This window comes from Acomys russatus, chromosome 5 (assembly GCF_903995435.1).
Source record: "Acomys russatus chromosome 5, mAcoRus1.1, whole genome shotgun sequence".
In the NCBI taxonomy this organism is placed as follows: Eukaryota; Metazoa; Chordata; class Mammalia; order Rodentia; family Muridae; genus Acomys; species Acomys russatus.
In genome coordinates this window covers 31,505,581-31,518,393 of record NC_067141.1, presented here as the reverse complement: position 1 = coordinate 31,518,393, position 12,813 = coordinate 31,505,581, and the positions used below count along the sequence as shown (strand labels likewise).

General features: G+C 54.7%; 1 protein-coding gene across 6 annotated transcripts in view; it reads right to left on the bottom strand.

Moving 5' to 3' along the window:
* Window positions 1-12,813, bottom strand: part of Syt7 (synaptotagmin 7) — a 58,354-nt gene that overhangs the window by 23,131 nt on the left and 22,410 nt on the right. For 2 of the 6 annotated variants that reach the window (XM_051146121.1, XM_051146123.1), the window contains exons 2-4: window positions 11,457-11,560; window positions 7,164-7,243; window positions 3,392-3,523 (exon numbers count right to left, since the gene is read on the bottom strand). In XM_051146121.1, the coding sequence (XP_051002078.1) occupies window positions 3,392-3,523; window positions 7,164-7,243; window positions 11,457-11,560 (316 nt within the window). Of the gene's footprint in view, window positions 1-2,261; window positions 2,490-3,391; window positions 3,524-7,163; window positions 7,244-11,456; window positions 11,561-12,813 lie in introns of all 6 variants that reach the window. The other 4 variants (XM_051146122.1, XM_051146124.1, XM_051146119.1 and 1 more) reach the window with 3 other exon arrangements.

Sequence of the window (12,813 nt, the reverse complement as noted above, 5' to 3'; positions counted from 1 at the left end):
AGTTTGTGTTTTCCCTTAAGCTTTTGTGTTCTTGCCTGTTTTGTGCTCTGACCAGAGATCAACTCTGGTTAGCAACTCATACAACAGGACTGGGGCAAGCTATCACTCAAGTGCCAGACCCTGTGTTGAACACCTCCAAGCAAATCCCTTTTCTCCAGGTCTGAGGCTCCAGCCTCTTCTTCCTTTCCAACTCTGCTGTCTGGAGCGGGATGTGGTGAACTATGACCTATAAGCTGAATCTGGCCCACTGCCCGCTTTTATAAATAAAGTTTTACTGGAACGCTGCCACTGGCGTTTGTTTACTTTCCATCTGAGGCTGCTTTTCCGCTACAATGGCAGGGCTGAGCAGTGTGAAAGATGTGGCTTGGCTTGCAATGCCTAAATATTTCCTAGATGTCACTTGGCCCTTTACAGAGAGGGTTGGTCCACCCCTAGGGCCATGGGATGACAAAGTATTTCCCAGGAGTAGTAGAAGGAGGTCCCAGGGCCCTTGGAAGCCACGTTCACCACAGCAGCCAGACCTCAGCCATGCTCCCCCCTGAACCTACTCTGGGAACCAAAAGACAATAGTTAGGTGGCCCCTGTGGGGTGGGCAGAGAAAGAGAGGGAAAGGGAGAGAGAGGAGAGAGAGAGAGAGAGAGAGAGAGAGAGAGAGAGAGAGAGAGAGAAGGACAGAATGAGAGAAGAAAGCAAAACGTGGCTGTAGCTGGGGTTCTAGGCAGGCAGCCGCCTAGCCTGATTTGGGCTAGGAATCAGGGCTCTCTCCATGGCAGGCCAAGGTCTGGCCAGCCTTGGTAGGCCCACAGCTCAATGTGGGTAGGGCAGGCCAGCTGGGGGAGGGGTGCACACCGTCTTCTCTGTCTCCTCACCGACCTCATTTCAATTTCCTATCACATCCCAAATTAGTCCAATTTACAATCTTTCAGTCACAGGAAACTAAAACTGGATCCTCCAGGCCTGAAGCCAGTGGGTGAATGCCACGGAAGCCCAGTCAACCTAGAGACTGGCTGGGGGAGCCTGGGGCTTGGGCGGGGGCTTGGCTCTTTGATGGGCTATGAGGCATCCATCTCTAGGGGACATTCCTGAGACCATGTATCAGGAAGAAATGGACTTGTGTCCACTTGAGGCAATGAACAAATGAGCACTCAGCCTGCTAGTCCTCTGTGGTCTTGAATGGGGTGGGGCTGGGGTCTTCTGAAGAGGACCAAGAGGGCCCTGAATTGAGCTGGGTGGCCCAACACTAAGAAGGTGTCAAAGTTGTTGGCCTTCTAAGGGGGAGGGTAGTTCATTGACTGGGAATGAGACAGTGTCAACAGCTCAAAGTAGAACCCATGTTCAAAATTGTGAGGTGCTTATGGCTCACAAGCTCTGGGGCTTGCAAAAGCTCTGCTGTGGGAGACTGGAAGTTCTGAAAGCCAAGAGGAGACTAAGGTAGCCTTAGCAGGCTAACAGACCAGGCTGTGTGAACAATCCATTACTGCTTGGTAAGCCCAGGCAGCACTTAAAAAAAAAAAAAAAAAAGACTGTTCTTCTGACCACCCTCTGATATTTTAAAGGAGCTGCTTGCTGGGGCTCAATAATCTCAACCCCCAAGAACTCCCAACAGTGGGACAACTCACTGACCAAGACAGGGCCAGCCAGTGGGGATGGCTGGGATGAGATGACCGTTCAGGGTGGCCTGTCTGCTGCTCACAGATGAGACCCTGTGGTAGATGGTGTCATGGTACAAGCAAGGCTGGGGCAAGCAGATGATGTCGTTCAAAATGGAATGGCTCAAGGCTGGGTCTAGAGCCATCAGCTGATCAAAAGAGGAAAGGCCCACTGGCTGATGAGCGTGTAAACACTAGGAGAGATGGGCCTGCTTTCTCAGGAATGGGATGGTCCCATGGTGGGACAACCTAGGGCCTGCTGCCCACAGAGGAATGACCTGATGGCTGAGATGGCGTGGCCAGTCAAAGAGGATGGGATGGCCCAAGGACTGGAGTGAAGCTGCTTTGGGAACAGAGAATGGAATGACCTGGTCACCGGCAAAGGAAGACGTTAATGGGAGGCTGCCAGAGGCCTGAATGTGACAGCATATGGCTGAGCTGGTTGTGCCGGATTGCGAGGACGATGGCAGTCTCGTGGATGATGGAATGAACCAGGGGCCAAGGACGGCACCTCTGGAGGCAGCAGCGGGCATGCCAGGGGTCCAGCTGTCCACCCTGGTGGGGACAGGCCTGAGCTCTCGGCTCTGGCAGCCATGGGGTGCCATCACTCACTTGGACAAGTTGAGCTTCCCTGCGGCCAGGTGGCTCTGCACCATCCGCCAGCGGCCTCTCCCCGCCTTGCCACTGCTGCCCGGCTCGCTGGGGGCAGCCCCGCCGCTTCTCAAGGCGTCCTCTCCGGGTGGTGGCACCGGCGCCGGCTTCTCCCCCAGCCGGCCTTCCCGCTCCACCGCCAGCCCCGCCGCCGCAGTGGCCACTTTGGCGCCTGACAGGAGGGTGCCACTGGAGGCAGGAGGCAGCCAGGCCAGAGGAGCACCGAGGGTGGCGGTGGGGGAGAGAGGGCAGGCCACACATGGGGGTTGGGGGGAGGGAGAAGAGGAAAAACATCGACAGATAAAAGGAAAAAAGAGACAGTGAGAGAGGAGGAGAGAAACAGACGAACAAGAGACAGACAGAGAGAAAGAGAGACATCAGCACTGCAAATGGGTTAACAGTGGAGCCTGCAGAGGAGAGAGGGGACCGGGCGGGCTGGGGTCAGAGAACAACGCACCACGACAATGGAGGGGGCCCCTCCCCACCGCCTAGGGCAGGAGCGGTGGGGGTTGGGGGAGGGCAGCCACCTCCAACTCTATCCCACAGGACAACGAAGGGTTAACGACGGAGGAAGAGCGGGCTGTCCAGGCCAGGAGGCCCCCAGGCAGGGAGAGAGAGAAAGCCGTGTTAGTCAGAGTTCATCACCACCACCACCACCATCACCGCCACCACCGCCACGAACCACCGACCACCGACCACCGACCACCAGCAGCCACGGCCGCAGCACACAGCGGGGGGGGGGGGGAGGAAAAAAGCGAGCCACAACCGAGAGGGAGGGACCAAAACGGGCAACCCCATCCTGACTGCACAGAGGGTGGGGAGCCAGGGGGCGTGGCCGGGGACCAGGCGTGGCTGCGGAGGGGGCACTCCTGCATGGCTGGCCCTTGGGGGAGGTCACAGGAGAGGAATGGGCAGGCAGGGGGACAGGAGGGGTTGCTCGTCTCCATGGCCAGCCTGCCCATGGGATGAATGGAGGGGAAAGTGGAAGGAGAGGAGCAGGAGAGGAAGTAGGGGGTGGGCAGGAGAAGGGAAGGGTGGGTCGTGCGCGGATAACTCAGTACATATTGATCAAACCAGGTAAAGTCACTCACTTGAGGGACAGTCGAGGGTCGCCATAAGGGGCGTAGGGTGAAATGTTTAGAATAAACTCCTTGGGAGGATAGGAGCTCCATTTCTGCTGCACTGTGCTTTCATTGTTATTCCAAAAGTCTCTGTCTAGGTCGCTGGAGGGGCAGAGAGAGAGGGGAGAAAACAGGGAGATACAAGAAGAGACCAGAACTGCAAGTCCTGTGGGGGCAGAAGGGACCAGAAGGGACGTGGGGCCCCTGGGGGCACACAGAGGGTGGGGCCTCGAGGGTCTGCTCCTGCAGAGGAAGAAAGGCAGGAGGGCGGATGGGCACTGCAACCTGGGCCAGGCATCCTTGCACTCACACACACTCCATACAAACACACACGCACTGGAAGGCTGGCCAGGGAAGCCGCACAGGAAGGAGACAGGCTGCAGGCAGACGGGAGAGCCTCGTGCCTAGGAAGCTGGTGGGAGAGAGAAAGACCATGAGAGAGGAGGGAGGTCAGAATGGGGGTGGGGGTGGCAGGCAAGGCCTGGATGGCAAAGGGTAAGGTACGCTGGGAGAAGGGGGAAGGTGCTAGTTTAATGTTGGAAGGTGCTGGAAAGTAGGACAAGTCTTGCTGCTGGTAGCTGGACCTGTCTCTCTCTGGCCTCAGTTTCCCATCAAAGGAGAAGACCTGCTTTTCTTCTTTTCCTATCTTCTTTCCAGTGGCCTACCATGTCCCCTGGCTTCCTCCTACCTCTTGTGAGATTGGAAAACAGGGTTTCCATGAGACTGGGTGAGCAGAAGGCATCATTTTAAACAAATGGGGACTTGAGACAAATAGGGTGATTGGGCCAATTGCCTGAGGCTTCCAGATGAGGGAGGTAGTCTGGCCTCTGACCTCAGAGAGGGTATCATCAAGGGTCATCAAGGGTCATCAAGATCCTTTGCTCTGGGGCCTATGTGGAAGGAGTCAGTGGGGCCAATGGGACCTGCCCAGCCTTGGACTCATAGTATGTCACTTGGCCTGGCCTGCTGGGATGCTTTCTTGTGCCCTTGTCCTTCCCTGCTGACATGCTGAGATCACAAAGGATGTAGAGATTTCTGTGTGGGGATATAGAGGAGACATCAGCTGAGCTCCTGCAGAACATGGCTTGGACATCCAGAAGCTACTGACAACTTGCTAACTTCCTGGGATCCCAAAGTGACAGTGCTGAGGGAAAGAGGTAGCTCCCAGGACACAGGACCAACCATTCTAGAAGGGAGCCATGCATGGGTGACAGGAATGCTGCTGGAGTAAGGGTCTAGGGGAAGGATCTAGCCCGTGTGCCTGCTTAGGTGAGGGGAAACATGACTAGGGGCCTGGCATTATGGGGCATTCTCCCCTGAGTCTTCAGCTGTTGTGAGGGGAGCTGCTTCTCATATGTCTAAAAGCTAGGTCTTGACCTCGGTGCTCCATCTGAGACTCAGGAACAAGGAAGGAAAAAAAAAAGAAGGAAAAAAAAAAAAAAAAAGAAAGAGAGAGAGATGAGAAGCTGGGCTGCCACCATGGGCCCAGAGGAGATGGTGGCCTTGACATCCCTGGCTGTCTAGATACACCTTGAAAATGTCTCATAGGAGAGTGTATGCATGAAGTGAGCCAGCTCACAGAGACAGTGGGGCAGCAGGGTAGGGGAGGGAGGCACCATGGTCTCCAGTGGAAAATTCTCCCAATACAAATGATCTCATGCCCATCAGAAATACTCTGATGGCCCTGCACCCCAGAAAGGCCTTCCTTGGATGGAGACTCTCTGCATCAGGCGTTAAAGGAATGCAGCAGGTTGGCAGTCTCCCTCTTTTCACTCCGCCTCCAGGTCCCCACCCAGCATCATTGCCCCTGAGTGCTGGGGCCACTTGGATTTCTACTATGGTGCTCCAAAAGATCTTTCATAAAAGAAAGCTGGGGAAACTGGTTCCTTTACTGCAGAAGCTTATCCGAATTTTAAATGTGTCAATGACCATCAGTATCACCGAAAGGGACTTGGAGGGAGCAGTGTTTCCCAGACTAGGGTGGCTGTGAACCTGTGGATGTGGTCATCATTTCTGAGGCACAGGTACTCTGAGGAACACAGTTTGGGAAATCACTGCTGGAGAATGCAGTGTTCCAGAACCCTGGACAACCTGATTCCTTCGGAGGAAGTCCTAAGCCCATGGGGGGAGTTGTGCAGTAAATAAATTGCCCAGGACGGGGAACACATGAACACAGACATGAATACTGGTTTCTGTGCTCGGGGGCAGAGGGTCTGGGAGGTAGAAGCAGGCTGAGATAGCCCTTCAGGCTGAATCAGGCTTAAGCTGTGGACCATGGGTCTATAGGGTATCAGAGGAACACTCTGCCCTCACTCACTGTGCTTTAAAGAGAGCCCTTTTGGGTCCTGGCTATAGCCCGCTTCCTGCCTTGATGCCCTCCTTTTCTCTTAAGAAGGACCCTGTCTAGAATGCCTGCTTTGTCATGAACACCCCTGTCTAGGCAGGTTATGAGAACCTGTCTTCACCTGGGGCTTCAACTAGCCCAGATTGGAAATGGCCTCCTGCTCCCCCGCACGTGATCCTCAACCCCCACCTTCAGAAAGCTCAGAGCCTGTGCTCTGCAGCAGCCCCTGAGTCCCACCAGCTCCTGTCTTTGAACACTAGAGCGTGCAACCAAACTCAGCTTCAAAGACTCCCCGTGGTCTCCTTCTGAGCCTTCCACCCACCCAGGCCCTCAGTCGGCCCACCCTTCCAGTCATTCCCCCCCCCCCCGCCTCAGACAACCGCCCCACAACTTCTCTGAAAGCCCCAAACAGGGTCAGAGCAAGAGATGAAAAAAGAGGAGGGGCAGGGAGGGAGCCCCCCGGGAATGGATAAGGGAGCAAGGGGAAGAATGAGAGATGCACAAAGGGCAAGGGTATGCAGGGGTGCGGGGGAAGGGGCAGTGAAAGTGGAGGCCTAGAGGTGACAGGAGAGGGGTACAGGTAGGACTGGGGGCGTGGGGCTCAGCTTCCAGGCAAAGCCCCTTGGCCAGCAGGCTTGATCCCATCCAGGTTAGAGTGGAAGATGGACCGGACAGAACTCCCTGTGAAGACCTGGTCTCCATGGAGAATAAGGTGCTGAGAGCTCTAATCTCAGAGCCTGAGGCCTAGGTATACCTGGGGTTCTCTATTGTCTCCCAGTGACTCTCAGCAGAGAGCTGGCCAGGGTACTTTTAGTCTATGGACTAGGCTCTTAGATCTCAGTAGGGAACCCTAGTTAGGCTACAACCAGTAGACTCGAAGGGGGGCAAGATACAATAGGAGGGCAGAGCCTCTCCCCATGGGCCTGATTCCCTGGAGCTCAGCACTGAGGCTGGGTGAAGCCCTCATGGTTTGTTCCAGGTTGCCCTCGGGAGCAAGAGTGGAATGTGAGAAAAAGACTCCAGCCTATGAGGAAGGGGTTCCATGGCCATCAGTAAGGTCCTGGGGAGGAGGCTGGAGGGCCCAGGGGCCTGGCAGCGGGGCGGGGACAGTGTGTGTGACTTTAAGAGTTGGATGGAAGAATCAGCATGGCACATACAGAGCTGTGGGTGAGAGGCAACCTTGAGGAGGCTGCAAAGTCTAGGGGTCTGGGGCATAAGCAGAAAAAGGGAGCCCTGGGGTCATCCAGGGTTCTGAGACCAAGGAGCTGGGAACATCCATGGCCTCAGGGAGTGAGAAGGACACTAGATATGTGTGTGGCCATGTCTAAGGACAGGAAGAAGGGGCCTCTCCCATTTGGGCTATCTGTGTACCCCACAAGCTAGCAGCCTGGCACCTACTTGATGGCTTTCTTTTCACCGCGCCCACGCCCCGAGTCTGGCGTGCCCACCGTCTCCAAGGAGTTCTTGTAGCGTTTGCCCTGTGGAGACAGTATCAGGGTTACTCCTGAGGGGTAAGATATGGACATTCCCCATGCCCCCAGAACAGGGCCACCAAAGGAAAGGAGCGAAACTAGAAAACCCAGAGTCAGTGTGAGGGATTGATGCCATTGTGGGGTATCTGTCCCTTGGCTGGGCCCCCTGTGGGTTCTAGGACCTGCCTCTACCCACAAGGGATCCTTTATGCCTGACCCTCAGGTATCAGGCCATCCTGTCTGCCTGTCTCCTGGGCCTCTGGCCCGGCTCCCAGAAACACAGTTCCCTCTGCCATGGACAGACGGCTCTCAGGCGCCTGGCCACGTCACAATGTCCACGTCACCACCCCCAGATGGTGGGGGCGGCATCCTGCAGGGCAAGGTTGGCAGTGGCCAATGACGTGAGTGGCGGGGGCGGGGAGCAGTCCACGTGCCTGGGCCTGCCAGGGTTGTTGGTCATTGCCTAGGGGCTCCCTGGGGGGGTCCTCATGCTAGGAGGACTCCAGGGCTAGGAAGGAGGGACAAGGCCTCCGGAAGAGATAATTTTCAGAAGAGAGAGTACATCCTAACCCTGGGGGCCTCCAAGACAGCCTGGCCCCTAGACAGCTCCCCTGAGTTGCTTAGCTCAGTGTGGGCAGTAAAGAAGCAGGGCAGGGGTGGGCATCCTAGGTCCACCAGTGCAGGGAAGAACAGCACCCGCTAGGCCGGCTGCTGGGAAGGTGAGCACCATTCACCTTCTCAGTTTGGGTTTCTAAATTTAGCTCATGCAGAGCCTGGCCCCATTAACATTCCTGGCTGCCACCAAGCGTCCTCACTTCTCACGAGCATCCCATGGGCCAGGCCCCGGTTGGTGCAGGCAGTTCGAGGATGCAGGCTGGACAGGGACCAGGTCTGTCCTGCAGCCCCCTTTACCACTAGATACTAACTGACCCTGACCTAGCAGAGTGGAGACAGAAACACAGACATATAGACACACGTGTATGCTCAACATTTCCTCACGTGCACCAACATTGCAGCCATAACAGTCAATTATTCCATTCTTCCAAACTGAATAAGAGCTGCCACGGCCATGTTCCCACCTGCCTCTGCCAGCTGCAGCCCCTTCCCAGCCACTGGAATCTCAGGAAACTGCAGCAAAACTCCTGGAAGTATGTGGAATGCATAGCCCTCCCTCCATTTTACCTGTGGCACCTCTGTATCTCAGAGTACCTAGATTTGGCCCCAGGAAGGCCACAGGTGCCCCATGTCATCCTGGCCAAGTCTTCCCCCTCTCTGACCTCTCTTTACTCTCTGGGAATAGTTTGATGTCACTAGGTGGGTCCACTGGAGAAGAGACTCCTGGTCCAGACAGACAGCATCACTTTCTCTGTTTATTTGTGTCAGCTCCTATACCCTGGTACAAAGCCCCACAAAAGCAAGGCTGTTCTCTCTCTAGCACCTAGAGTGGTACCTGATATCTACAGGTAGTTCACAGTACCAACTAGAAGCGCCCTTCTATTTCCCTATCCACACTGGGGCTTAGGCCTCAAGCTGTTTCCTTGAGCTCAAATCTTCACATTCAAATACAGAGATGCTGGGGTTCCCAGGCCCACAAAACCACACTTCTCCTCTCACCTTTCTCTGGTCCCTCTCACCATTCACTACTTAGAGGTTCAAATCCCAAAGAATTCACAACACTGACTGGGACCATCAGGGGCAGGACCATGCTGTGGTCAACCAAGGGCTGTTTTCGGAAGGACCTTAGGTAGGAGCCAGAGTCACACTCTTCTCCAGCATCAGGGCAGTATGGGGCTGGGCCTTTCTGAGGGAGACCTTGGAAACACACCTTCTTCTCTTCCTTTGAGATATTGGCAGGAGAGCTTGCTTTGGCTAATATCCTCTTCTGAGGATGCCCAGCTGCCCTTTCCTCAAGGCCACGCAGGGCTCGAGCTGGTGATCTTGATGGCCTGAGGTGTTTGGGAGAGATTCTGCAGCTTAAGAGAACCTTTCCTGTTGGCTTCAGTGAGTAACTCCAGAGCAGGAGCCTGGGTGCATGCTATGTGGGACAGGACCCAGGGCAGGGCTGGGATTAGGGCAGGGAGAATTTCAAAGGACAATGCAAATCATAGAAAACCCAGGCGAGCTTCAAGGGCTGGTCTGCAGGGTGGTTTGGAAGGAGCCCAAGTGAGGGTAGGGGCTTGCCAGGATGTTCTAGAGAAAGCCAGCTGGAGATTAAGGAAGTTATTAATGTTTGGAAATGGGATCTGGGCTGTCAAGGTATCATGTCACTGGGACTGAGGGGACAGGAAAGAAAGGAGAGCCCAGCTGCTGTTTGTGAGGATAGCATTTAAAGCTCCTTCTAAAGACCAAGGAAATAGTCTGGGTAAAAAGGGCCATGCCATGGGGAATCCATAGTGCCAGGAGGTTGGGGTGGTATGGTTGGGATGGAGGGCACTGAGAAAGCGATGCTCTCTGAAGAGCAGGTCTAGAGTCGTGGGAAGGTTCCTGGCTGGAGGGTGTAGTGTGGTCAGGCCAGAAAAAAAAAAAAAAAAAAAAAAAAAAAAAAATGCTGCCTCAGACCCTCCTAGGTGCCCCAGGCACTGAATGCTAGAAGTTTCCACCCACTACACACTTTCCTCATACTCTGTTCCCATTGGAGATGAGTGCCTGTGGGATTGAGGCTATTTGTACTCTGGTCTTTCAAAGAGCGCCTTCACACGTGTGTGCGCAGCACGCCCCCTCCCCCCCCCCCACAGAGTGGCCCAGTGCATATGCAGGGGAGAATAGGACATAGGGCAGGCTCCAGTTACACAAGGATCTAACAAAATGATACACACCCCCGGCTCAGCACACACGCACGCACGCACGCACGCACCCAGTTATCAGCTCATGCGACCTTCTTCTGCCTCCAAACACAGACAGGCAGTCTAACTGTTCCCTACAACAAGGCAACAAGGCACACACTAGGCTGCATAGCAGCCACTTCCAAGGTCTCAGACGACACTGGTATCCAGGGCACGAAGCTCAACTCCCTATGGTACCTCTCTTGGAATTTTGAGGCAGATACAGTGGACCAAGGAACAATGGAAGGCAGCTAGCAAGCTTACACACCTGCCCACAGCAGGGGGTGGATCACACTCACACAGGGAGCTGAGGCTCTGGTTCTTCTCCAGAATGGAGAGACTCACACAGAAAATGAATTTGCACCCTTGAAGGAACCATGCTGGGTTATCAGCTTCGTGGATTCCTTAGGAGCCCTCAAATCCTTTCCCAAAGGTATCTACCCTTTCTCTTCCTACATTGGTCGGGGCATGCAGCCTCTACTCATTCAGGGTCCACGATTCAGCTTTCAGCCTGTCCTGTGTATGCTACCCCCAACTATCTCATTCTGAGCCGGAGGTGGGGTGGGCATAAGGGGTGGAGAGTGCCTAATCCCTGCCTGCACTTGGGGCATCTCGGGGCCTCTATTGAGATCGCTCCCCGTAGCCCTCACAAGTCCTACTGCGTTTCTGGGCAGGGTGGGAGGGAGGACTGAAGGCTGAAACGCCCGCCCTCCCCTCCCCGTTCCACGGCAGCACCTGCCTAGCAGCAGAGTTCGGGAGGAACCGGTGGCTCACAGCTCTTCCTCCCGGCGCCCTCGGGTGATGAATGTCTCTCCTGACAATCTCGTTACTTATTGATAGCCTAATCCCGCTCGTTAATTCCCCAGCCCTCGTTAAAAATGAAAAGAAGCCGTTTGTGCTTGTACAAACCAGGAGAATCAGGATGGATGTGCAACCGGCTGGGGGGGGGGGGGGCGCGCGAGGCGGGAGGTGCTTCCTCATTGGTCAGAAGGCTACATGCCTTGGCCACGCCCACTGGGGGTGGGGAGGGAAAGGAGGGGTGAGACGCACCGGGGTTTCAAGGGCCTCAATTCTCAGTCTACGCGTGTGTGTCTGCAGTTCTTTATGCCGGAGGTGGGCCATGTAAGCGCACGCGCTCGTGCAATGCTCTTGCAAATGTGTCCCCCCCCCCGTGTGTGTGTCCGAGTGTAAAAAAATGTATAGGACCAAGACCCAGGCAAAGGAAGGGGGTGAGTATGTGCAGGCTTGCAGTGTAAAGTTCTGTGCACATGTTCCTGACTGTGGGCAGACAGGTCATCAGCTTAAGCGCTCCATAGAATTAGGAAGCCAGTGATTGCAGTATGGCAGAGTGCAGGGTCAGGCCCGGGCCCCAAAGGGTCTCCCAACAAGAGCCTTACCAGTTTGCGCTGACACCAGTGGCACAGGCCGCAGAGGACGATAGTGACGCTAAGGCTGACGGTGATGATTGCAGAGACCAGCAGGACATCGCGGGTGGGCGCCCCTGACGAGGACAGGCACAGTCAGAGCATTATGGGCCAGGGCCACATCGAACCCTAGAGCCCCCAGAACAACCTCACCACTACCACCTTCTCTCTGGCACTTTCCACTCCCAGCTTTGCCTTTTGCTACCTGAACCTGGCAAGTCCCTCCCTGCTCAGTGCCTCAGCTTCTTCATCAATACAAATGGAAGAAACCCACTGCCTGGTGATTCTATCTGTGTATCTCTAAACATTTGCCCTTGCAAAGGGAGAGGACACATGGGCCCCTCAGGTGCGTCAAGGACTCTGGAAGAGCCACTACTTCTGTGTGGTCTTCCTGTGCTTCCACATGCCACACCCAATTCAGAACAGCAACCGGGCTCAAAGGACATCTGCCTTCTGAGCACCTTCAGGCTCCCTTATGGCTTGGCCAAGACCCAACAATGACATGTATAATCAAAAGGGAGTCTCTGTAATCTTCTGCCCACATCAACTCTCCTTGGGCTGGAAGCCCTCTCCTGCCTTCAGCTCCATCCTAAAGCCCCAGGCTTTCTTTCAGCCTTCTCATTCATGCCTGTGGGCTCCAGCCTCCTCAGCAGTATTTGTAAGGTCCCAGAAGTTCACAAGAGCCACTTGGAGCTTCCATCTTAAGCATTCTGGGGTCTCATACTTTAGGGGCGGAGAGCCACTGTGGAAGGAAAACCCAGGTTTCTGCACAGATCCTGTTTCCTAACTCTGTGGTTCTCGTATGAGCTCAGGTCTCTCCTCTGGAAAAGCATATTTAACAGCCTCCCCTGTTTTCCTCACAGGGGGTTGTAAACATTAGCCCAAAACAAATGTACAGAATGCAAAACCTGGACCAAAAATGACCATGTGGGGGAGTGAGCGGAGAAAAAGCACCAAGGAGCACACATAAGCTCTAAATATGTGTGTACTGGGATGTGTCCTAAATCAAGAAGATGCAGTTTATTTACAGAGGAGCCTGCCTGGGTTTCTCAGTGCCAGTGATTGTGGTAATTAAGAGTTGACAATATCTGTCTGGTCCTGGTTCCTGTGGTTTTAGCTTCTGCCTTTCTTCTCCTCTGGGTCTTTCCTTCATAGAGGCCTCATAGAAGAGGGCTGGGTGGTCATTCTCAGCTCTCAGGTCCCTAGGCTCCCTCCCACCACCACTGCAGCACCCCGTGGAGTCTATTTACTACACAATCTTTCAAGAAGGCTGTTTGGGTCAAACCAACTTCCTAAGACCTCCCAGGAAATGTCACCCTTACACAGCCTT